The sequence below is a fragment of the Rousettus aegyptiacus genome, unplaced genomic scaffold (assembly GCF_014176215.1).
Source record: "Rousettus aegyptiacus isolate mRouAeg1 unplaced genomic scaffold, mRouAeg1.p scaffold_m13_p_14, whole genome shotgun sequence".
NCBI classification, from domain to species: domain Eukaryota; kingdom Metazoa; phylum Chordata; class Mammalia; order Chiroptera; family Pteropodidae; genus Rousettus; species Rousettus aegyptiacus.
Window position 1 is genome coordinate 34,045,681 of NW_023416289.1, and position 22,833 is coordinate 34,068,513.

The 22,833-nt window shown below is 45.0% G+C and overlaps 1 protein-coding gene across 7 annotated transcripts; it reads right to left on the reverse strand.

Annotated features, from left to right (window-relative positions):
• Window positions 1-754: 754 nt before the first annotated feature.
• On the reverse strand, window positions 755-22,115 carry ZNF304 (zinc finger protein 304). Of its 7 annotated transcripts, XM_036231587.1 has the most exons (8): window positions 18,933-22,115; window positions 16,971-17,100; window positions 13,212-15,125; window positions 9,193-10,131; window positions 6,361-6,607; window positions 5,216-5,329; window positions 4,711-4,837; window positions 755-3,476 (listed from the first exon to the last, which is right to left on the reverse strand). In XM_036231587.1, exons 1-3 carry the CDS (start codon window positions 18,963-18,965, stop codon window positions 13,306-13,308), a joined length of 1,983 nt encoding a protein of 660 aa, XP_036087480.1. In that variant the 5' UTR covers window positions 18,966-22,115; the 3' UTR covers window positions 755-3,476; window positions 4,711-4,837; window positions 5,216-5,329; window positions 6,361-6,607; window positions 9,193-10,131; window positions 13,212-13,305. The 7 variants fall into 7 exon arrangements, with proteins under 7 accessions (XP_036087480.1, XP_036087481.1, XP_036087477.1 ...); XM_036231588.1 differs by lacking the exon at window positions 5,216-5,329 and having other exon boundaries at window positions 4,711-4,818; XM_036231584.1 differs by lacking the exon at window positions 5,216-5,329.
• Window positions 22,116-22,833: the final 718 nt, after the last annotated feature.

Genomic DNA, 22,833 nt, shown 5'->3' on the forward strand with positions numbered 1-22,833 from the left:
ATGTGGACCTCTGTTGTGTGCCTGGCCTCTCACTTCCAGGGTATCGAAAGTACAGCCACGCTACTCCATGGTACTGCTGTCTTGGTATTCATTTTGTTTGGCCAAGCAGGCTGCAGGGAACTTGAACTAATGAGGGACAGGACATGACAATGGGATCTCTTAGACAAACTTTGAAACTTCTGACTCTTGAGCCATATCTTACAAGAACAACAGAGGATGGGGTGTTGGGGACACACAGCCCAGCCCTGGTACCCAAACAAATATTCCAGGAGAGAAAATAGCACCCATGGTCTGGACGTGGTAAACCCAGATGTGTCTTGGGGGACAAGGAGAAAACTAATGCCCAGCCCAGGACACTGGAGTAGGTGAGGACCTTACCAAGTGATGACTCTTATAATAATCTTATAGTGTTTTATATGATGTAAAGATCCTTGATGGCGAGACAGAACACAATGACATTTGGATAGATAATTTGGGCTTGGAAAGACAGAGAGGCATAGGCAGGGCTGTACAGCAGGTTGCCTGGTGTCTGGCTCTGGGACTTCAAGGGTGTTGTATAGCAGTCCGGAAGGTGAATGCCTGATAAGAACAGTGGTTGGGGTGTGGACATAATGAGCTGCATCAAGCCAGGGACTCAAAACTGGAGCAAGACAGTATTTTCATAAAACTATTATCAAAACACTGTGGTACTGGCATAAAGACAAACATGGGCCAATGAAATAGAACAGAGGTCCCAGAAACGAAAGCCAGAATATTTGATCAAATAATTGACAAGGGTGCCAAGACAATTTAATGGAAGTAGGGCAGTCTTTTCAACAACTAGTGCTGTGGAAAGTGGGTACCTGCATTCAAAGGAATGAAGTTGGACCATATACAAAATGAGCTCAAAATGGATCAAACACACAACGGTAAGACGTAAACCTATAACATTTTTTAGATGAAAACAGGGAAAAATCTTTGTGACCTTGGATTTGGAAGTAACTTCATGGCATTGACACAAAAAGCACAGGAAATAAAAGCAAAATAGCTAAATTGGACTACATCAAATTACAACCTTCTGTGCATCAAATGACACAATCAACAGAGTGAACAAGCAACCTATCGAATGCAAAACAATCATGTATTCAAATCACGCAAATCGTGCAAATCATGTATTCAATAAGTGGTTATTATCTAGATTATATAAAAACTGCTACAACTCAACGATAAGAAAATAACCTGATTAAAAAATAGGCACATTTAGACATTTCCACAAAGAATATACACACAAATGGCTAAGTACATGATCATTAATCACTAGGAAAATACTAAATAGAATCACAATGAAATACTACCTCACACCCATTAGGACACCTGCTATTAAACATGAAACAGAAAATAAAATTATGCTGAGGAGGATGTGGAGATACTGGAACACTTTTGGACCTTTAATGGGAATGTAAAATGGTACAGTCGATATAGAAAACAGTTCCTCAGTTCTTGAAAACACCAAACACAGAATTACCATATGTTCCAGCAATTCTACTTCTGGCTATATACCCAAAAGAATGGAAAGCAGGATCTTGAGGAAGTATTTGTGCAGACATCCTCACAGCAGCCTCTTAACAACAGCCAAAATGTGGAAACAAGGAAAGTGTCCATCAACAGGTAAATGAATGAAGTAAATGTGGCATACACATAAAATGGAGTGCTATTCAGCCTTAAAAAGGAAGAATCTGGATACATGCCACATATTGGATGAAACCTGAGATTACAGTAAGTGAAGTAAGTTACTTATAAAAAGACAAAATCTGTATGATTCCTCTGATATGAGGCAGCATAGGTGCCCAAATTCAAAGAGAGAAGCATGGAGGCTGCCAGAGCTGGAGGAAGAGAAGAATCAGCATTGTCAAATAATGGGCACAATTTCACCTATGCAAGATGAAGAAAGGTCTGTATATTCATTGCACAGCAATGTAAATGTACTTAGCAGTACTGGACTGCACACTAAAATACTTAAAGTGGGAAATTCTTGCATGTGTATTTTAACACAATAAAAAGAAAAAAACCCATAAGTACATCACAGTACTTGACAGTGCCAATCAGAGCAGACTTTGGATGAAGTCTTTCTCCATTTGCTGCACCCATAAGTTTTTTCTCTGATGTGAACTTTTTGGAGCCAGATGGACAGGAGTTTTGACTAAAGATGCTCCAACATTCACTGCTCTCAGAAGACATTTCTTAAGCACAAACTCAACAATGTTTAATGAGGCCAAAGTTGTATGCAAAGACATTCCCATATTTGCTTTTCTCATAAGATGTCACAGCAACATAAACTGGCTGGTGTGTAATGAGTCTGTAGTTGTACCACAAAAATTTCCTACATTACTTGTGCTCATAAGGCCTTTATGTCCAATGTCTAAAGAGTGTGCAGCAACTAAAGAATTTTCTACTCTGCTGCACTTAAAAGACCTTTCTCCCGTGTGAACTCTCTGATGAATAAATAACAAGCATGGAGCCATCCAGAAAGAATTTCCCACATCTACTACACTCATAAGCTCTTTCTCCACTGTGGATTTTCTGGTGCTTGACAAGTTTATGTTTGTGGGTGAAGGCTTCCCCAAACGTACTGTACTTATCAGGCAGCTCCCCAGTGTGAACTCTCTGGTGTCAAACAAGTGTGAACCGGTTCCTAAATAATTTCCCACAATTGCTGCAACCATAGGGTCTTTCTCCAGAGTGGACTTTCTGGTAGGCAAAGAGTTGAGACAGACGAAGGAAGGCCTTCCCAAAGCGGGTGCATGCAAAAGGCCTTGGCCTGGTGTGAATTTTCTGGTGGTCACTGAAACCCGGTATCTGGGTAAGAATACTCCATATTCAGGGTGCCCATAAAGCCTGGATTCACTGCGGATTTTCTGGTGCTGATCAAGGTGGGAGTCTCTAAGGGAGGCCTTACACTACATTCTCTTTGCTCATAAGGCTTTTCTGCAGCATGGACTTTCTCATGGTCAACAAGAATAGGATTATGGCTGAAGGCTTTCTCATCCTGAGTGCTCCTGTAATCGTTTTGCCCATTTTGAAAGGCCTCTCCTCCTGCGGTGTCTTTGTATGGCTTCTAACCACTGTGAGGAGCATATTGCTGGAAAAGGTATGAGCTGGCTGGGAAGTCCTTCCCACCTTCCCTGCACGTCAAGGTCCTCTCTGCCATGTGAATGCTGCAGTTCTTCCCAAATGAAGGCCTCCTCTTGTCTTTTCTGGAAAGTTTCAGTCTAATCTGATGCTTTTGCTGCTGGTGCTTTCTTCTGCAGGCATACATGTCTTGATCAGGGTACATTCCATCCTGCTCAGCCAGGAACAAAATGTCTTTCAACAGAGAGCTACGTGTCTCACAGGGCTCAGCCTTCTGTGTAGATGGGTCTGGCTCTGGAGTCCTGACCTGTGACTCTCCCAAAGAATCACCCTGCTCAGAAGGTGCCTCCTCATCCTGGGCTCTGTGCCTGTAAGTAGAGACATGCTGGTGAAAGCATACTGATTTTGGTGGGATGGGGCAGCCCCATCATAAATGAGTGTCAGACATACCACAAATGAGTCCACAGGGCTGCTAACAGGCAAGGGGGCTGAGAGCCAATGAGAGAAAGGCTTGCTTGCAGAGCTGGGCCTGGGAAGCTTATGGTGGGAGAGCCCTGACGATGAAGAAGGCCCCAAGGATGGGGTGCAGTGCAGAGAGGAGAGGCAGAATCTCTAAGCCACTCTTCTGCAAGTAGCTTTAAACAAGGGCATAGTGCTGATGACTGGTGAGCACCATGTAGCAGGTTGTGTCCAGACCCAGAAATGTCTGATTGTGACATGGTAGTTGGTAATCAAGAGGTATTTAAGGATGTGTGCAGATGTCACAACACCTGTCACAAAACCTTAGGTATAGTTCAAATGTTGAGAGCAGTGAAAAGGGAGTAGTGGAAGGGAATAGGTGAAAGGTGGAGCCTGCCAAAAGTGGGGGGAGCCAGGAACCAAAAGATTAGAAATGGCAATAGGAAAAAAAAAAGCTAGAAATTAGGTGTGACCAGTGTTCCTGGTATCATACAATGATGGGCACAGGCCTGGCTCCCAGTGTGACTGGAACCCAACTCTGATAACATGCCCTTTCCTAGCTCCAAACCACCAGAGCTACTTCTTGTTGTCATTGATGGAGTGATATCCATCCTGTCAGAAAACCAGACCCCTCTCCCTTCCTCAAAATGAGCATCTCCAAGGGACCTGGAACAGGGAAACGCCAACTAAATGAAACACAAGGTAAGGGAGTGGCCAGCATTTCCCAGAGTGAACCAACACATGACATCTCACATTCTCAAATCACGAGCATTTCACAGGAGAGTCTTAAAGAACTAGTTTTTCTACAAGTAGTAATCACACTGGTGGCTGAAATTTCTGGCACAAGCAGCCCTAAAAAATGTCAGCAAGAAGAAGAGGGAAGGCCTTGAGCCGACCATAGCCAGGAAGGGTGGGAGCAGTCTCCCAGACAGACTTCAAGATTTCTGAGCCCTGTCTGCAGGTACTCAAAGCAGCAGGGATGGGGCTGCTAAGCCCAGTCTGGGCACCAACAACACATACACCAGGAAACCAGGAGAGGTGGTAGTGCCCACAGTCTGGCTGTGAGGAGGACAGAGCTGACCATAGAGAAAGGGGAAGAACAGTGCCCAGCCCAGGACCCTGGGTTAAGTGTGAGGGCCTTACCAAGTGATGACCAAAGCGCAAAGTTCTCCAGCATCACACTGTGGTACAGACTTTTCTGAGCCTCCTCAAGGAGGTCCTACTCCTCCCAGGGAAAATGTATGGCCACATCTGTAAAAACCACAAGTCCCTGCCAAAATGTAGATAGGTCATTCAGTGTGCACCTTCTCTCTCCAGGATCTTCAGTTCCTGATCAACAATTCCATCCCCCTCACCCTCCATCCAGACTTTCCAGTGTAGAAGAGATGCAAAGTCTGGTGGCACTGATGTCAGCTCTCCCTTTATCTCCAATGATCACTGTGTCCAGCACACAGTAAAAATAAGTGGGGGAGAGCACAGATAAGCATCATGTAAACTCTGGGGCTGGAATGGGGGTGTTACTCCAGTTTCATCAGTAAATCATCCTGAGATGCCCCAGATCTTGCCTCCCCAACAACAAAACTTGAACTCTTCTTTCTTAAGTGTCCAGTGTCAGGGACTGGGGCTATACCCTCACATGCCTTCTCACCTGCACATTGTCCCTGGCCTGATTCCTCTACATAGCTGGTCCCTCCACTTTCGCAACTTCAGTTACTGATTGCGATCTGCCCACTCTTGGCGCATTTCCGTGGCCTCCATGCCCCTGTGTAGTATTTTGCAGATGGAATCACAATCCTTTTTTGCTCCATCCTACCCCAGAATGCTCAAGATGCCTAGCATCAGAGAGCATGAGAGTCCCTCTGTAGTTCTCCCCACCTGGCCCTGTCACTTGTGTCACACTCATCTTCCTAAACTTAAGGTGAGGACCTCACGGACTCTTGGCCTTCCACCACACCTTCACTGCATGTGCTGTCCCATAAGCAGCTGAGAACAGTCTCCTCAGCCTACTCTTTCCCCTCCTGCCACCATAACCCAATGGTGCCCCCGCTGAAAACTGATGCACAGCTACACTTTGGCCCCCACACTGGCCATTCTGTTGTGGCTGTTGCAACCTGAACACATCTCCTGACCTCCATACCTGTGTCCAGCTGCCAACTGGGACCTCCACTCAGAGTCTCTGGAACATCTGTGACAAAACCTGACTCTTCCTATTCCTTGAAAATACCTCCTACTGCTGACGTCAGCATCTCAACTAATAGAACATCCATCCTCCACAGAAAGCCAAAAAACCTTGGGGCTGCCCAACTCCTTCCACCTCATCTCCCAGCTCCCTCACCAAATGTGTGCAGCTGTATTCAGATCACGGCCAGAAGGCAACCACTCCTCTGCCTCTACAGCCACCATTCTTGCCCAGTCACCATCAACAGTTACCTGCACCATCACAGTAACTTCCTCTCAGGCCACTCTATCTCTCTACCTTCACTCTCTCAGTACCTCCTTCACTCTGCAGCTAGACACAGCCTGTTAAAATCTGGGTCAAACCACCTGGCTCTTCTGCTCCAAATATTCCCTAGCTCTTACTTTCTGCAGATTAGAGACCTTGAACCTCAGGTTGTAATTTTAGATCTGATAACTGGGTGTCCATGCCCACATAAACACACTGCCCCCACCCCCGCCAACCCGTATCCCACCAAATATAACAGACCTGTAGTTTCCTGAACATTCCAGCTCAGTCTCACTGCCAATCATTTGACATTCAGGATTCTGTGCCCGGCATACCCTTCCACATCTTACCCTATCAGCTGTCAGAAATTGAATGACTCCATATAATCCAGCGCTGTGTTCAAGACCTGGCCCTTGGTGAAACCACAGGGACTTCGGATGCAAGGGAGGGAGAATAGGTGAACAATCTCACGACACCACCATTCTTTATATGGGAGTGGCAAAACCATCAGGGTGGTAATTGGGGTGGATGAAGGTCTGGCACATCCTCCATTCACCTATACAAGGTCCATAAGTATTTCTGCGATGTCATGAGAACCTGTGGGAAGAAGGGAGGCCATGAGAAGTGGGCAACTAAGGTAGGATCCAATAAGTTGCGCTGGACTATCACCCCTGCTCTGCTCTGGTCAGTTCCTCTGACCGAAGTGCCACTATACCCAACTGTGTGACTCTGCAGAAGACCAACTCACCCGGAGCCTGAATTCCTTTACTGTAAAATGGGGATAACAATGGTTTCCACCTTACAGAGCTGGTAACAGCATTAAACATAAATAGCACACACCACCTGTCAGCTGTAACTATCCATGGGATAAACACTTTCTATGTTTTCAGTGAAAATGAACAAAATTTTGAAAATGTGGGTTTGCAGTCTTTCTGCTTTTTTAAAGTTTTCAGAGATTTATGACGTATAACATTCTCTTGTTGGCAAACACTACGGGTAAATTAATGTTTCAATTTTTGTGTTGTCATGTTTAATTTATTGAATGTGTCCATTTCTAATTGCCTACCTATGTGTACATATTTAGGATACTTGTTAATTAGTTTTAATTAATAAATGTTTCATACATGCTGAATTTAATGAGTTGTGGGGAGAGTCCGAGCAGGCAAGCCAGCTACTCCTCCTTTCAGCAAACAAGCCTACCTGCTACCTGATCCTCTGAAGGGCACTTGCAGGGGCCCCTTACCCTGCCCTGAGGGGTGGAAGAGGTGAAACAGCAGTGCCCTTGTCTGGAACCCATGTACTTCACAACCTAGCTGTTCCACAGAAATTGTTTTCAAGGATCAGCTGACCTGCAGGGCTGAGAGTCTACACCACCATTTCCATCTCAGCCATCAAGTCACCACATCCACTTCTACATCCTTTTCCACAGACACAGGCCAGAATACCTCCTATGCCAGATATACTCTTTTATGGAGAGAACAAGAGGGATGCTGAAACCCCTATGCCCTGTGCTCAATCTCAGCCCTCCTGACACTCACTACAGAGTCCAGCAGACCTTTCAACCTTAAGATTCTCCCTCCTCAATCTGATCTCCAGGCCATGCCTGGGTCCAGTCCACATCCTCCGTCCCCTTGACAGCTCCAGCCCATCTCCCTTCCAAGCCTTCAGATTGTTATGTCCACAGACTAGTGTGATGCCTCCACCTAGTGACATCTTAGGATCACATGTCCAAAATCCAACTCCTGATCTCTCTGAAACTTGCTTCCTGACTCGCTTCCCCATCTCCATACTTCCAGATGTTCAGGTGAAAGACAAAAGCTTGGTCCTTCACTCCCTCCTTTTGCTCACAGCTATATATGATGCATCAGGAAATCCCTCAGGGTCTACTGATATATACCCACAATCTCATGATACCTCTTCTCAAACCGCCACTACCCTGGTCCAGCAGCCCCTACCATCATTCCCCTGGGGTCAACTGCGGTGACCTCACCGGCCTCCATTCCCCCATCTTGCTTTTATCCACTTTACACTTCTAGCTCTGGGGATGCCCCGCCCACAGCTGTCCCTTCACAACCTTCCATAGCTGCCAACTACTCAAGCTGAAATTCGAGGTGACACTCCTTGTCCCTGTTCCCTGGAGACGCAGACCACAGGTTCCTCCAGTGCTGCCGACTAACCACCTCATCACAGGGCGGACACCTGGGCCCCACACGACACGCCCTCGGTCTCGACACGGGGGCCTGACTGCACCGAACCTAGTGGGCGCCCCCCAACCGGGCTCCGCGCTCGGAAGTAGGTGCCGGGCCGGGTGAGGCCGGGGGGACCTCAGTTGGGGTCGTAGGCTCGGCCCCCGCCACGACCTGTGGGAATAACGGGGTCGAGGCCGGGCGACTGGGCGGGAACAGGGCGCCGTGGTCACCAAAGGGCTCAGTAGGGCCTCACAGCCGCCTCCGGAGCGACGGGGACGACTGTGGACTGCCAACGCTCAGAACTGACCATCAAATCCCCGATCAACTCTACCGTTACACTCCACAAGCAACCGCGAAAGCCCTGCCCTGCGCGCTGCGCACGCACGCACGCACGCACGCACGGATGGCTCTCTGCTGAGCCCTCATTGGTCGGGCGCCGCCGCGGCCGCACTGCCTTTTGGGTGACGTAGTTTCCACGCCGTTACCCGTGCAGTTTCAGAGCATAGTACTATAAGGATGCTCATTGACTCCTCATCGCTGTCAGCTATCTTGCCTGTCAAAGACACTAGTCTTTTTTTTTTTTTATGAGGTTCAGTAGGTTTTGTCAGCGACAGTAAGAAAAGCCCCCAGATAAGTCTTATGATGGGAAACTTGGAGGCAGGATGACAGGAGGCACTGAAGCAGTCAGAAAGGGTGATGTGGTGCCTGTTTCCCACAGTAAACATGTTTCCTGCCTGTATAATTGGTGATGGTGTTCCAACCTAGTAAACCGCACTTTTATTCAGATAATATTACTCCATATCTGAGATATATTTCATTTAAGAATCTGAAATCTCTCTAAAAGAGGGGCTTATATGCCATCTTCTGCCTTTCTGACAGTGCATGCCTTTCTGACAACTGGACCACGTGTGGAAAGGGGGCATCTTATCCCTGAGATAAAGGTTTCAGTATCCATGAGCTCATCTCCTTGCTGTGGAATGTTTATCATCTCACCTGTAATTGCAGCAACAACATCTGCACAGGGAGTTGAGGTTATCACTGGAAAAACGTGAAATGGATATTATCGAATGTTAATAATAATGACTGTAGTTTTTCAAGGAAAGTAACATAAATGGTTCTAGAGAAATAAGTCTGTAACAAGTCAGGGGTAAGTAAGATCTCAAGTTTAAGCAAGGGGCACTCAGTATGAAAAGTCAGAATGAAGCTGAGACTGTAGCTTGCTGAAACCCTGGCCACACTCAACGTTTGGTCTCAAAATGTGATTATTTTTAATACTTGAAAACATAGCACATTAACGGCTCAGAGGGAGAGGTAAAGACGATATTTAAAAAGGTAAACATGAATAGCAAATTTGTACTGTTCTGTATTTACTGATCTACAAATGTTTAATGAGCACCTACAGGGTTTCAGATATAATAGTAGGTGCATGGCACACATCAGGCATAGGAATGCCAACTGTTCTGTGTACACAGCACATGTCCTGTGTCCCATATTTAGCTTTTCCAATACATTACAAGATGTCAGTAGTTAGAGCTATTTTAATTGGCAATTAAATAACTTAATGGCAACACTAGCTCAAAATCATATTCACATAAATAACCATAACCTTTGGGATAATGCTATATGGTCTTTCCTATAGATTTGACTAAAGAACGAAAGAGGGGACTAACAATTAAGTGCTTATTTTTTCACATTCAGGAAAGGAAAAGACTGTACTTTGGCCAAATTCCGAAGACATGAATAAGAAACTAAGATTTATTAGCGATAACTTTGGATGACATCTGAAAGCCAGCTTAGTCAACAACTTAGTTATCAGTAACTCGGCTTCTGAAAACTAGCAAAGCATTGATAGTCCCAAACTTCTAAAATTCAGCCAGTCAGTGTTCGGGTCCCAGTCCTGAAAGACAGCCAAGCAGTGACAGCTCCAGGTTCCTAGGCAAAACCACACACCATCAGAATTATGGGAAAAAGGAGAAATTACAAGGAAAAATTTAAATACATAAGTATTTTGAACTAGACAAAAACAAAAATGCTATCTATAAAAATCAATGTGACACAATTAAATGATTAAAGGAAAATATATAGCTTTAACCAGCTATTACAAGAGAAGATGTCAATAACTTAAGCTTCTATGTTAAGAAACCAGGAAAGTAATAGATACCAAACTAGCGCCAAAGTAAGGATAAGACAGGAACTATTAAAGATCAGAACAAAACTCAATGAAATAGAAAACATAAAAACACTTTACAAATAATCAATGGAACAAAAAGTTGATTCTTTCCAAAGATCAATAAAATCGACAAAACTTTAAGTAGTCTGAAAAAAGTAGACAATTAGCAAAATCAGGAATGAAAACACTATTCGCCCTACAGAAATTAAAACTATCATAAGGGAATATTATAAACAATCTTTATCCCCAAATTAGACAATTTAGTTAAAATGGACAAATTCCTAGAAAGACACTAATTATAAAAACTGACATAAGTAGAAATCTGTTAATATATTAAATTTTATTGAAAACCCTCCTACAAGAAAATTCCAAGCTCAGGTGCCCTCACTAAGGGATTCTAGCAAACGTTTAAAAAAGCGATATCATTAATCTCTCAAAACTCTTCCAGAAAATAAAGGTAACACTCCCCAACTTATTCTATGAGGTCAGAAACATATACAAAGAATTATACATCACGACCAAGTGGGATTTGTCCCAGGAAATGCATGGTTAGTTTAACATATGAGTATCAATTAATGGGATATATATCACATAAATAGAATAAAAGACAAAAACAAACAACCCATACCTACACAACGATTATCTCAATAGATGGAAAAAATTGGAAGAGAGTCTAAAAATAGATCCATCCCTATACCATCAACTGATCTTTGAAAAAGCAGCAAAAACAATTAAATGGAGAAAGGATTGTCTTTTCAACAAATGATGCTGGAACTACTGGACATTCTGTTTAAAAAAATGACATAAACCCAGATCTTACACTTTTCATAAATATTTTCTCATAAGTGATAATAGACCTAAATGCAAAACACAAAACTCTGAAATACCTAGAAAATAACAGGAAGAAAAATGTAGATGACCTTGTATTTGGCAATGACTCTTTATATAGGACTCCAAAATTACAATCCATAAAAGAAAAACTGAGTAATTTGGACTTGATTAAAATTAAAAACTTGTATTCTGCAAAAGGCACTGTTAAAATATGAAAAGGTATGCATCATATGCATTAGGGAATTGCAAATTAAAGCACCAATGATACACTCCCATGCACCTATCCGAATGGCTAAAATCCAAAACCCTGACAACCAAATGCTGGAAGGACATGGAGCAACAGGAATGAAATCTCATTCATTGCTGGTGGGAATGCTAAATGGTATAGCTACTTTGGAAAAGTTTCTTACAAAACTAAATACGTTTACTAGATGATCCAGCAAATCACACTCTTTGGCTTGAACCCAAACAACTTGAAAACTTATGTCCATGTAAAACTTACACAAAAATCTATATTGCAGGTTTATTTATAACTGCCAAAACTTGGAAGCAACCAAGATGTCCTTGAGTAGGTGAATGGATAAACTGTGGTGCATCCATAAAATGGAATGTTATTCAGTGATAACTTGTACTCAAATCTTAACTGTAGCTTTATTTGCAATAACCAAAAAACTAGAAACAACCCAAATATCCACTAATAGTAGCTGAGTGGATAAAAAAAAAAAATTGTCATATATCCATACAGTGGAATAATACTCAGTAATACAAATAAGCAAACTATTGATACATGCAACAAGATGGATTATTCTCAAAATAGTCACGGTTAGTAAAAAAGACCAGAGTCCCCCTCCCCAGAAAGTATGTATCGTATGATTCCGTTTACATGAAATTCTTGAAAATGATTTCTGTTGCTTGTGAATTGTGGGAAAGGAGTTTAGGAAAGACTGAGAAAATAAGATTATAAAGGGACACAAGGAATCTTTTGGTTGTGTTGGACTCATTATTTTGACTGTGGTGATGGTTTCTCAGGTATATACACATGCTGAAACATAGCACAATTTACAGTTTACATATGTGCAGTTTATTTCATGTCAACTGTACCTCAATAAAACTGTTAAGAATAAACCTTCCCCATAAAAATCCATATTTATCATCCTTCTTGTAACACAATATTTGCTAATTATTTTGGTTCTATGATATCCCTCTCCCCATAGTTTAGGAGGGCGAGCCCTGCCTCAAAGTTAGCAAAAAGTGGAGAGCAATGAAGTCCATTTCCACTTCATACATGAGAAATGCTAGCTGGGTCAGGGAAACCCTATCTCTGAATCTCTCCTTTGTCAGTGATGGGGTTCCTGCCTGAATGGAGATGGAATTCACAAATCTTTAGGGAATATTTTGTTGGTGCCAACAAAAGATGTTCCTTCCTTCATCTTGGTAGAACCCAATTTTTTTTTCTCAACCAATTCCACACAGTGAACAGCACCCCAAAGTGTAAAGACTACCACGACAGGCCTTTACCACTGCACAAACCAGAGTGGCATGAGGCAGGCAGTTCCAAAGATGGGTGATTTGGAAGCAGGACAAATAAGTCACAGCTCTCACGTTTACTATCAACACTGTCCATGAAGAAGGAAAATCTTCCTTCTAGCCAGAGCTAGATCATGTCCACTCAGAACCCAGTCATGGAGGAGGAAATGAGGCCCTTCAATGGGGTCAGAACACTTAGGATTCCCTCGAGGATATAAGACAGAGAGAGCGCAGGGGTCTGCCTTCCTTGAGCATACTCCAGTGACTCACACAAACTGTGGGACCCTGACAGCTGGCAGTGATGAGATGGCTTCTGTCACAGGCACTAGCATTGATGTAACTGTTAAGAGCCTTGGACAGCTTAGAAAGTGCAGTGTATCTCATGAAAGTGTCCTGCCTACACGGTACTTACTGGGACTCTCTCCAGGATGGAGGCATGAATGTACAGGGTTTGCATGCTGACTATCTCACAAAAGGTACTCACAGAGCTTTCTTCTGGTTTGAGTCTTGAGGCAGAACAAGGAGAGAGCATATTTTCCACATATACAAGGCTGTTCTCTAGTGTGAACTTCCTGGAGCTAAACAAGTTTAAGAGACGCAGCTAAAGGGCCACCAAAACTGTTGCATCCGTGAGGCCTTTCTCCAGTGTGAACTTTCTGATGTCGAACAAGATGGGAGCTCCTGCTGTAGGCTTTCCCACATTCACTGCACACATACGGCTTTTCTCCAGTGTGAACCCTCTGGTGTAGAATGAGGCTAGAGTTGCGGCTAAAGAACTTTCCACATTCGTTGCACTCATAAGGTCTTGCTCCTGTGTGAACTTTCTTGTGTTGAACAAGGTGGGAGCTACTAATGTAGGCTTTTCCACATTCACTGCACACGTAAGGCCTTGCTCCACTGTGCACTCTCTGATGTAGAATGAGGCTAGAGTTGTGGCTGAAGCATTTCCCACATTCGCTACACTCATAAGGCTTTGCTCCAGTGTGAATTCTCTGGTGCACAATAAGGTTGGAGCTGTGACTAAAGAATTTCCCACACTCACCACACTCATAAGGCCTTTCTCCTGTGTGGATTTTCTGGTGCTGCACAAGTGTGTCTTTACGGCTGAAGGCCTTCCCACATTCGCTGCACTCATAAGGCCTCGCTCCGGTGTGAATTATCTGATGCTGGACGAGTGTGTCTTTGCAGCTGAAGGCCTTCCCACATTTGCTGCATACATAAGACCTTGCTCCCGTGTGGACTCTCCGATGTTTAATGAGGCTGGAGTTATGGCTAAAGAATTTCCCACATTCAATGCACTCATAAGGCCTTGCCCCAGTGTGAATCCTCCAATGCTCAATAAGGTGGGAGCTTTGGCTAAAGAATTTCCCACATTCACTGCACTCATAAGGCCTTTCTCCAGTGTGAAATCTCTGATGCTGAACAAGTGTGTCTTTACGACTGAAGGCCTTCCCACATTCTCCACACTTATAAGGCCTTTCTCCGGTGTGAATTCTCTGGTGCTGAACAAGGTGGGAGCTTCTGCTGTAGGCTTTTCCACATTCACTGCAGTCATAAGACCTCTCTCCAGTGTGGACTCTCTGGTGCTGAACAAGTGTGTCTTTGCGACTGAAGGCCTTGCCACATTCACTGCATGTATAATGTCTTTTCCCCGTATGAAATTTCTGGTGCATTTTTAGGTGGGATAAGTGAATAAAGGCCTTTCCACACTCCTTACACACATGTGATGTTTCTCCATTGTGAACTTTTCTGTGATGAATAAGAGCCAATTTTTCCTTAGACACATTTCCACGTGGTAGGCATCTAAAAGATTTCACTTCAGTATGAGTTATCTGTCTGTCAAGGAGAGTAAAGGTGTCCAAAAAGGTTTTCTTATTTTCACTGCAATTGAAAAGCATCAGTCCATCATGGTCCCCCTGGTGTTGCCCAAGGCTAGAGCTGTGTGGGAAAGCCTCCATGAACTCCATCCTTTTGCATGGTCTTGCCCCACAGTGAGTGGTCTGGTGCTGAAAGAGGCCTGAGCTGTACAAGTCCATGCCTCCCTCCCTGCAGGTAAACAGTCCTCCCGACATGTCAACTGCACAGCTCTCCACAAGTGAGGCCCCACCATCATCCCCACTAAAGGGGTTCCCTCTACTATATTGCTTCTGGTGCTGATCAAAGCTTGCATGGAATGAGAATCCTTTCCCACACGGGCTACACGTATATAGTTTCTGCACAAGGTGTGAGCCCTGATCTTCGGTCAGGTGCAAAACATCTTTCAAGAATGAGTCACACATCTCACATGGGTGGTCTTTCTGGGTAAAAGGACCTGACTTGGGAGTCCTGATTTGCAACACTCCTAAAGAAGTGTGCTGCTCAGAAGGGACTTCCTGATGGTCTGCTTCAAGCCAACAATCTGAAAGCAAAGAAATTCTGGTGAAGGACAATTGACTTTGGTGGGAAGCAGCAGCCCTCACCTATGTATGTGGGATATACCAAGTAATGAGTCCACTGGCTTGTTGACAGGACGAGTAAAACATGGTAGGGTGAGGAAGGGCCCATTATCAGTTCTGGGCCTCGAAAGGTCACAGCACAGAGGAACTCTAAAGAAAAGACACAATGATGGTGTACAGTACAGGGAGTAGAAATGAGGTCTCCAACTCACTCCTCTATAAATGGGTTGCAGCAGGGCCTTGGCTTCTGGTGTCAGGTGAGCTCTGTGGAGAAGGCTGCGTCCAGGCCAGGGAAAATCTGACTGCCAGGAAGTAGCTAGTTCTTAAGAACTATTGAAGGATGTGTACACAACTCATGACAGATGAAAGCAGCCAATGTTACAAAGGGAGCAGAGGAGAATGAGTGGGACACAGAGACCAGAGAGGTGGGATCAGCCAAGGGATGAAAGACATAAGAGAAATGGCAAGGGGGCAGAGTGTCAAGAGTGGGGAAGGAAATGAAGAAATGAGGCACTGCCAAGGGCCTTAGCAATAAAACACTGGTGCATAGAAAGCAGCTTGAAGTATGATGTGAACCCAGCTCTAACGTGACACTGTCCAGCTCCTGTTCTGCAGGGCCAGGCCATCTATCGGCTTCTCTCTCCACGACTGGAGTCAGGTCTGCCTTATCAGGCACCCAGGGCTTTCTGCCCCTCTCCAACTGGGCAACTACATGGGATCTGGAGATGGAAATGGTAAAGAAAACATAGGCAGATGAGTGGCCTAGGTAGACAGAGCCCAAAAAGCAGAAAATGAAATGTTAGAAAAAAACCTTGGAGGAGGATTTGGCTGAACAGACCTGTGAGACCTCCACAAACAGTGACCACGTCAGTACCTGAAATGCCTAGCATAGTCAGTCTCCAAGAAATGTCAGTTAGATGATGAGGACAGAACTTGAGACACAGAGGTACCATGGAGCTGGACAATCACCTGGACATGGAGTGCCCAAGTCACGTAGAATTTGTTGGGCAGACTGAAAAAACCCTGGGGTCCCTAACCTCTTCCTTCAAGGCTTTGGACAACAGTTGTTGGGACTGCTCAGTGATGGAGGGGGACACTGCATATGGCCCATAATACCTGCTCTGGGAACCAAAGAAGGGAGGGAGAAGAGTCATTAATGTGGCTGGATGGAAAGAACTGCCCCTATGGAAGGGGGGAATAACTGAACCCCAAGAACACTAGAGTAGAAATGAGGGCCTGTGGAAGGTAGCCTTGAAGATGGCCTCCAGGAATGCCTACCTCCTGGGATTCTTGCCCTTATATAATACTTGATTGTAGACTGGGCTACTGACCCATTTCTAAGAAACAGAATATGGCTAAAATGTTGGGACATCACTTTCAAAGTCAAGTTAGAAAAAGACCAGGTTCCACCCTGGGAATCTCACTTGCTCAGAGAGAAGGCAGCTTCCATGCTATGACGTATGCTGCAGGAAGGCCACCATGACGAGAAATTGTGGGAAGTCTTTCGGTAACAGCCAGTGAGGAACTAATGTGTACAGTTCAACAAACCATAAGAAACTGAATCTTGCAAACAATAATATGAGTGAGTTTGTAAGTGGATTGTTTCTGAGACTGACTTTCAAATGAGAACATGGCTCTGACTGACAGCTTGACTGAAACTTAATGAAAGCGCCTAAGCTGAAAGCACCTAGATAAGCTGGGATCAGATTCCTGATGCACAAAAATTGAGATAATGAATTTTTATTGTTAAGTCACTAAATTTGGGGGAAATTTGCCACACACAAACAAATGACCAATACGAGACTTACCGAGAGAGGCCACAAGCGCAAAGTTCTCCAGCATCACATCACGGTACAGGGATCTCTGCACCTCCTCGAGAAGCTCCCACTCCTCTCGGGAAAAGCACACGAACACATCCTTGAAGGTCACGCTGCCCTGCTATGATAGAGACAGTTGAGCCTACAGGCAGCATAGCATCTTTCCCCAGTTCTTACTGCTCACACAAGCACTCCCTGTTCCCTGTTTTCTCAGTCTCCCAACTCAGAGATGCTTGATCTTCGCACCACTTGTGCCTGCTGGCTCCTCATGTCCCTCTGATCACTATGTCCAGCCCAGTGCAGACTAGGCAAGTGGGCAGATACTATATAAGCTATGGGTCTGGCAAGAAGGGGCCTGCCAGCCAGTTCCCCTGGTGTCACCCAGATCATGCCTTCTACATACAACCTTAAGGCCATTAGTTCACAGTCCTCCCAACATGTACATCACTTTTCAAATCACACCTTTCTCACATCTGAGACCCCCAGTACCACTGGCAACCGTCTGGTCCACACCATATGCACCTCCAAGGTGCACCCCCATGCCACTCTGCAAACTGTGTCCAGAAAATGCTCTTATATTTATGTGACAGGCACCACTGCCACCCAGGTGCCTAAGCAAGAGACCCAGTTCTCAGTTCCAGATTTTGACTTTCTGGTTAGTAACAGCATTGCTACCATGACCTGAAGACACTCCCTCCTAAATTTAACCCACAGCTCCACACCATTCCACACATTGGCTGCCACTTCTGAACTTCCTCAAACTGAACCCTCCCTGGAAGTAAAATCCTACGTCTGGCTCGTTGCCTCAATTAAGGGGCCTCTAGGACTTCTTAAACTAAATGTGACGAAAGCCTAACTCCCGATCCTGCCACTGAAAATTACTCATGCTACCAACTTCTCCATCTCAGTTGATGGCACTTCCATTGCCCTATCAGTTAAATTAAAAAACCTCTGGGTCATCCAGGACTCTTTCCTTTTCCTCATTTACCCTTCACATGAGAAAATCGTCATCTTACTTAAAAAAGAGACACAAAACCACTAACTTCTCTCACTTTCACAGACACCCCTCTAGGTCAACACTCCCAGTTAAAATCCGAATCAGACCATGCCTGTCTTGCTCTAAGTCTTCCATGTCTTTCACCACCCTCAGAATAGAGACCCAGCTCTTCAGGCTGACCTTCCTGCCTGACTCCTGGCCCCACTCCAAACATATATAATTAACACCAATGGTTCCTGGAGGACTTTCGACTCATTCTTTCCTCCAAGCATTTGCACATGTTGTTCCTGGGCCCAATGCACCCTTCCAGGTCTCATCCTATTGGCAGCCAGAAGTAAGATGCTCTTCATATAACTCCTGGCCTAGATTCAAGATGTTGGGCTAGAAATGAAGCCCTGTTAGAGTCCCCAGACTCAACTGCAGAGAGAGTGGACAAGTGATGAGTCCCAGAATACCACTCTGTCTCATCGGAAAATCTGGTTAGCCTTACTTTAAAAATATACACGAAACCTATAACTTTCCTAACCTCTGCTGCCGCCACTCAGGTCCACACACCAACACCCACTTGGACTACTGCAGTAGCCTCCATACTGGTTTCCCTGCCCACCCTCTACTCTATCCCCCCAATCTTTCCACTCTGCAGCCAGAGGGAGTCTGTTGATACCTAAGTCCGATCACCTTCCTCCTCTGCTCCAAACCTTATATGGCTCCAACGACCATCAGAACGGTGGCCCAGCTCCTCAGGCTGCCACTCAAGGCTTGGCCCCTGACCTCCTGCTCTCTATTCTGACCAGAGATAACAGAGACCCGCGGTTACCTGACTCATTCCCACCTTCAAATGTTTGTACCAGCTAGCTCCCGTGCCTTGGAAAACCATGTACACCTCATACCACTGACGCTGGGAATGAGAACCCTTAGATCCTAGTCGGTGAGGACTCGAGGGACCCTCCACTCACCCTAGCCCGGTCCATCAGCGCCGCAGCCGCCATGGGATCTTGAGAGCAGACTCCGAGGCTCAGGCGTAACCCCACACATCCACTGGGCCAGGGGACCTCGGAGTGTCGCACGGCGAGCTCCCTCCCCTCGCTCAGGGTGCCGCCTCCAGGGGCCGACGAAGACAGGGCACGGGCACGAAGGCCTCGAAAAGAGCGCAGACCTGCCGGACCCCGTGGTGCAGAGCTGCCCGTCCCCCAACGGAGATCATGGGCCGTAACAGAGGCGCGAAGGGACGTCCTTTCCTTTTAACCGTCCTTCCTAGATCTATTCCGAAGAGCCACGCGGGAAGCGGACCCCACCCGGAATTCTGAGCCTCCACCGCCAGAACTGACCCTGACAGCTCCGGCGCAGGCTAAATACGTCATTACCAGCAGCGCCGGAAGTCCCGCCTCTGCTACAGCAGCAAGAGGAAACGCCCACTTCAGGGTTGTTATGACGCAACATCAACGCGCCCGATTAGAAACTTCTGGGTAGTGTAGTTCCCACGCTGCGCCCACCTCCACAACTGCCGCATTTCCGCTTCTCCATGACAACCATAGGTGGGCCGGTGGCCCCGGGGCGGGAAGGCGGGGACATAAGCGCCCAAGAGGGAAGGTCAAGCAGACTTAAAAAGGGAATGGGTCCATGTTTCCGTGGTCACCTGAGACAATGCCAGGTCCTCAAGGGTCTCAAGCAGGGGATCCATTTTTTAATTCCCGGAAAGCTGCTTCACCTCATCTTTGGGGCTTGAGATTTAAATCGATGAGTATACCTCGCTCTTGGGGACTTTGTGTAGTAGTAACATGAACTAGTCCTTAAATTCGTTAATTTGGGTCCTTGATTTGTTAGTATCAGCATCACTTGTGGACTCAAAATGCACCTCTTCTCGGGGAGGCCTCTGTGACCAGCTAGCTCCTCAGGTGGGCCCTCAGTCCGCAGGCAGGCCCTGGCCTTAGATCTCCCCACAGCGGACTTTTCCCAGAAGTCCCTGTGTGGGGCTAACTTCTGTCTGTATCACAGGTTTAAATTATATGCCACAGTAGGGGTTGTGATTGGAAGGGGAATCCTGGAGGCCATGGTGTTCTTAGTAGCTGGTCTAGCACTCACCTCTAAACTCTGGAAGTCTCCTGTTGAATATAAACAAGGTCACAGAGCACCAACCTCAGTCAAGGCCACTCAGTGACCATGACTGAGACAAAGACAGATGGACCCTTTCATTGTGTCTCAGTGGACAAAACTAGAAACCTTTGCAAACAGAAATGACCAAAAAGCCCTTCTCCTGGGTAAGATGAGTGACAGCTACTTAGTGCTGCTTCCTTCCCCCGCTTTGTAGGTAACTGTTAGGTTCAGGGAGGGCCCAACCCCCATAGTGTGGGATCGTGACTACTCCCCTACCGTTGTATGAAAACCAGACCTTGCAACGTCTGGGTTGGCAACCATACATGCTCACCTCCCCTTTCAATGGACTCTCCTCCCTTTATTACCAATTTACCCAACCAAAATATTCCCACCAAAAAAAATGCCTCCAGCCCCCATATAAGTTTCAGGTCCCCTTGCATTCAAAGCTGAGACCATCTTTGGCTCACCCCAGCTGTCACTCTGCTACAATAAATCTTGCTTAACCCCTTCAGTCTTGTGCATTCCTCCATCAACAAACCTAACAGTAACAAATTTCAGGATATCTGCTTACAGAATCAACACCTCAACCAATTCCAGCATCCAATTCAGACCAAAGCTCAATTTCCTTAAACTCTCCTCCAAATAAGTGGACACAAGCCCAGAGCCTGGAAAATGGCCTATCATCCTCTGAGGGTCTTGCATTTCCTAGTGCGTGTGGTGCCCCACATCACAGTGCACCAATAAACTTCACAGTTCCACTACAGGTCTCATGTATGTTCCTGTGCTTAAAGGAACATACCTGCAGGCAGACCCAGCACTCCCCTGAATTCCAACTTGCACATCCAACAAGATATCATTTCCTCTTAGATGTCTGGTGGACTTCTCAGAGTGAGTACGAAACCCAATTCCTCATCTCTCTGACTCCAGTCAAGCTCACTGGCCACCACGCTCCCCACTGCAGTCACGTGGACTTCACCTAGCTCTGTACCAGACCATGATCTTGTCAGTCTGTTACCTTTGCTGGAGATGCTCTCCTCCAACTCCAACCTTGTTTGGGGATCCCACATCCTCCCGGGGTATTTCTGTCAACCTCTTGCTTCTGTCTGCTCTGCTTCCTGTGCTTTAAGTTCAATGTCTGTCTTCCTGTTTTATATACAAGAACACTGAACTCCAAGGATAAGGGATGTGACTAAAGTCATGTAACTGGGGATGGGCACAGTGTAGACAGGCTGGAATGCCAATGCCTAGCTCTTAACACATAGCACACTCTGACCCCTCCAGACCTGTCTGCCTTCACATTCCCTGATTTTGATCCTTCTTTCTCTTGTACTTCTGGGGTACATTTCTATCAAAGCAAGTTACTGTATTTCACCTGTTTCTTTTAATGTTCTCCACATGAGATGAACTCCAGGGCAGAGCCCACATCTGTCATCCACATGTCTCAACTGCTCATGGTGTGCCATGAGAATGAGATGAGGTCACATCACTATTGCCCAAACAGCAGCAAGGTCACAGCTGGCCCTTCTGACTGAACATGAAAGGAAGACCAGATAGTGAGAAATGAGAGATGAGGGACAAACTCGACTCCTTCATTCTCCGGAGGGCAAGTCACGACCACTAAGAAACTTGGAGAAGACCCTGAAGAAAGGATTTTAAAAAGTGAAAAATCCAGCCAGAGGAAAGAAGCAGGACTCACCTGAGAAGACTGAACAGCTACATGAGCATCACCACACATCAGAAAAAATGAAAAACCAACATGTAGATTGGGATCAAGGAAAAGCGAGCATGCTGGATGTTTAAAATGCCATGAAAAAAGGACTTGTTTTATTTATTTCTCTTAACAGTGTCTTTTTAAACTACTGTTTCAATTTCAGTTGACATATCAGTTTTGTGTGTATTTTTTTTTCTTAATTGAAGCCCTTTCTCACCACTCTTATTCAACATAATACGGAAAGTCCTAGCTATAGCAGTCAGCCAAGACAAATAAAAGCCATCCAAATCAAAAAAAGAAAAAAGTAAAATTGTCATTATTTGCAAATGATATGATCTTATATATTGAAAACCCCACAGACTCAATTAAAAAACAATTGGATCTAATCAATGAATTCAGTAAAGCTGCAGGATATAAAATCAACACACACACATCAGTTGCATTTCTATACACTAACCATAGAATATCTGAAAAATAAAGAAAACTATCCCAAAGAAAAATAAAGAAAACTACTCCAAGCATCAAAAACAATAAAATAACTAGGAATAAACTTAACTAAGGAAATGAAAGAACTATACGATGAAAACTACAAGACTGATGAAAGAAATCAAACAAATGGAGAGATAGCCCATGTTCATGGATTGGAAGAGTTAATATTGTTAAAATATCCATGCTGTATGAAGCCATCTACAGATTCAACGCAATGCCTATCAAAATTACAATGGCATTTTCCACAAAAATAGAAAAACAAACCTAAAATTTGTATGGAACCACAAAAGACCCCAAATAGCTAACGTAATCATAAGAAAGAACAAAAGTGAAGGCATCACACGTATTGATTTCAAACTATATTGCAAAACTATAGTAATTTAGACAGTATGGTAATAGACAGATACACCAATGGAACACAACCAGAGAGCCCAGAATTAAAACCCATATAAATGGTCAACTAATATTTGATAAGGGAGCCAAGAACATCCAATAGAAAAAATAGTCTCTTCAACAAGCGGTATTGGGAAAAGTGGATAACCACATGCAGAAAAATAAAATTG

What these genes read in the sequence shown, in the direction of transcription:
- ZNF304 (XM_036231586.1), bottom strand. Translation starts at nt 18,965, where the DNA reads ATGGCGGCTGCGGCGCTGATGGACCGGGCTAGG. An exon ending in CGCTGATGGACCGGGCTAGG is followed by an intron (nt 17,101 to 18,932) that starts GTGAGTGGAGGG and finishes TCTCTATCATAG; the next exon opens with CAGGGCAGCGTGACCTTCAA. An exon ending in TGCGCTTGTGGCCTCTCTCG is followed by an intron (nt 15,126 to 16,970) that starts GTAAGTCTCGTA and finishes CTTTGCTTTCAG; the next exon opens with ATTGTTGGCTTGAAGCAGAC.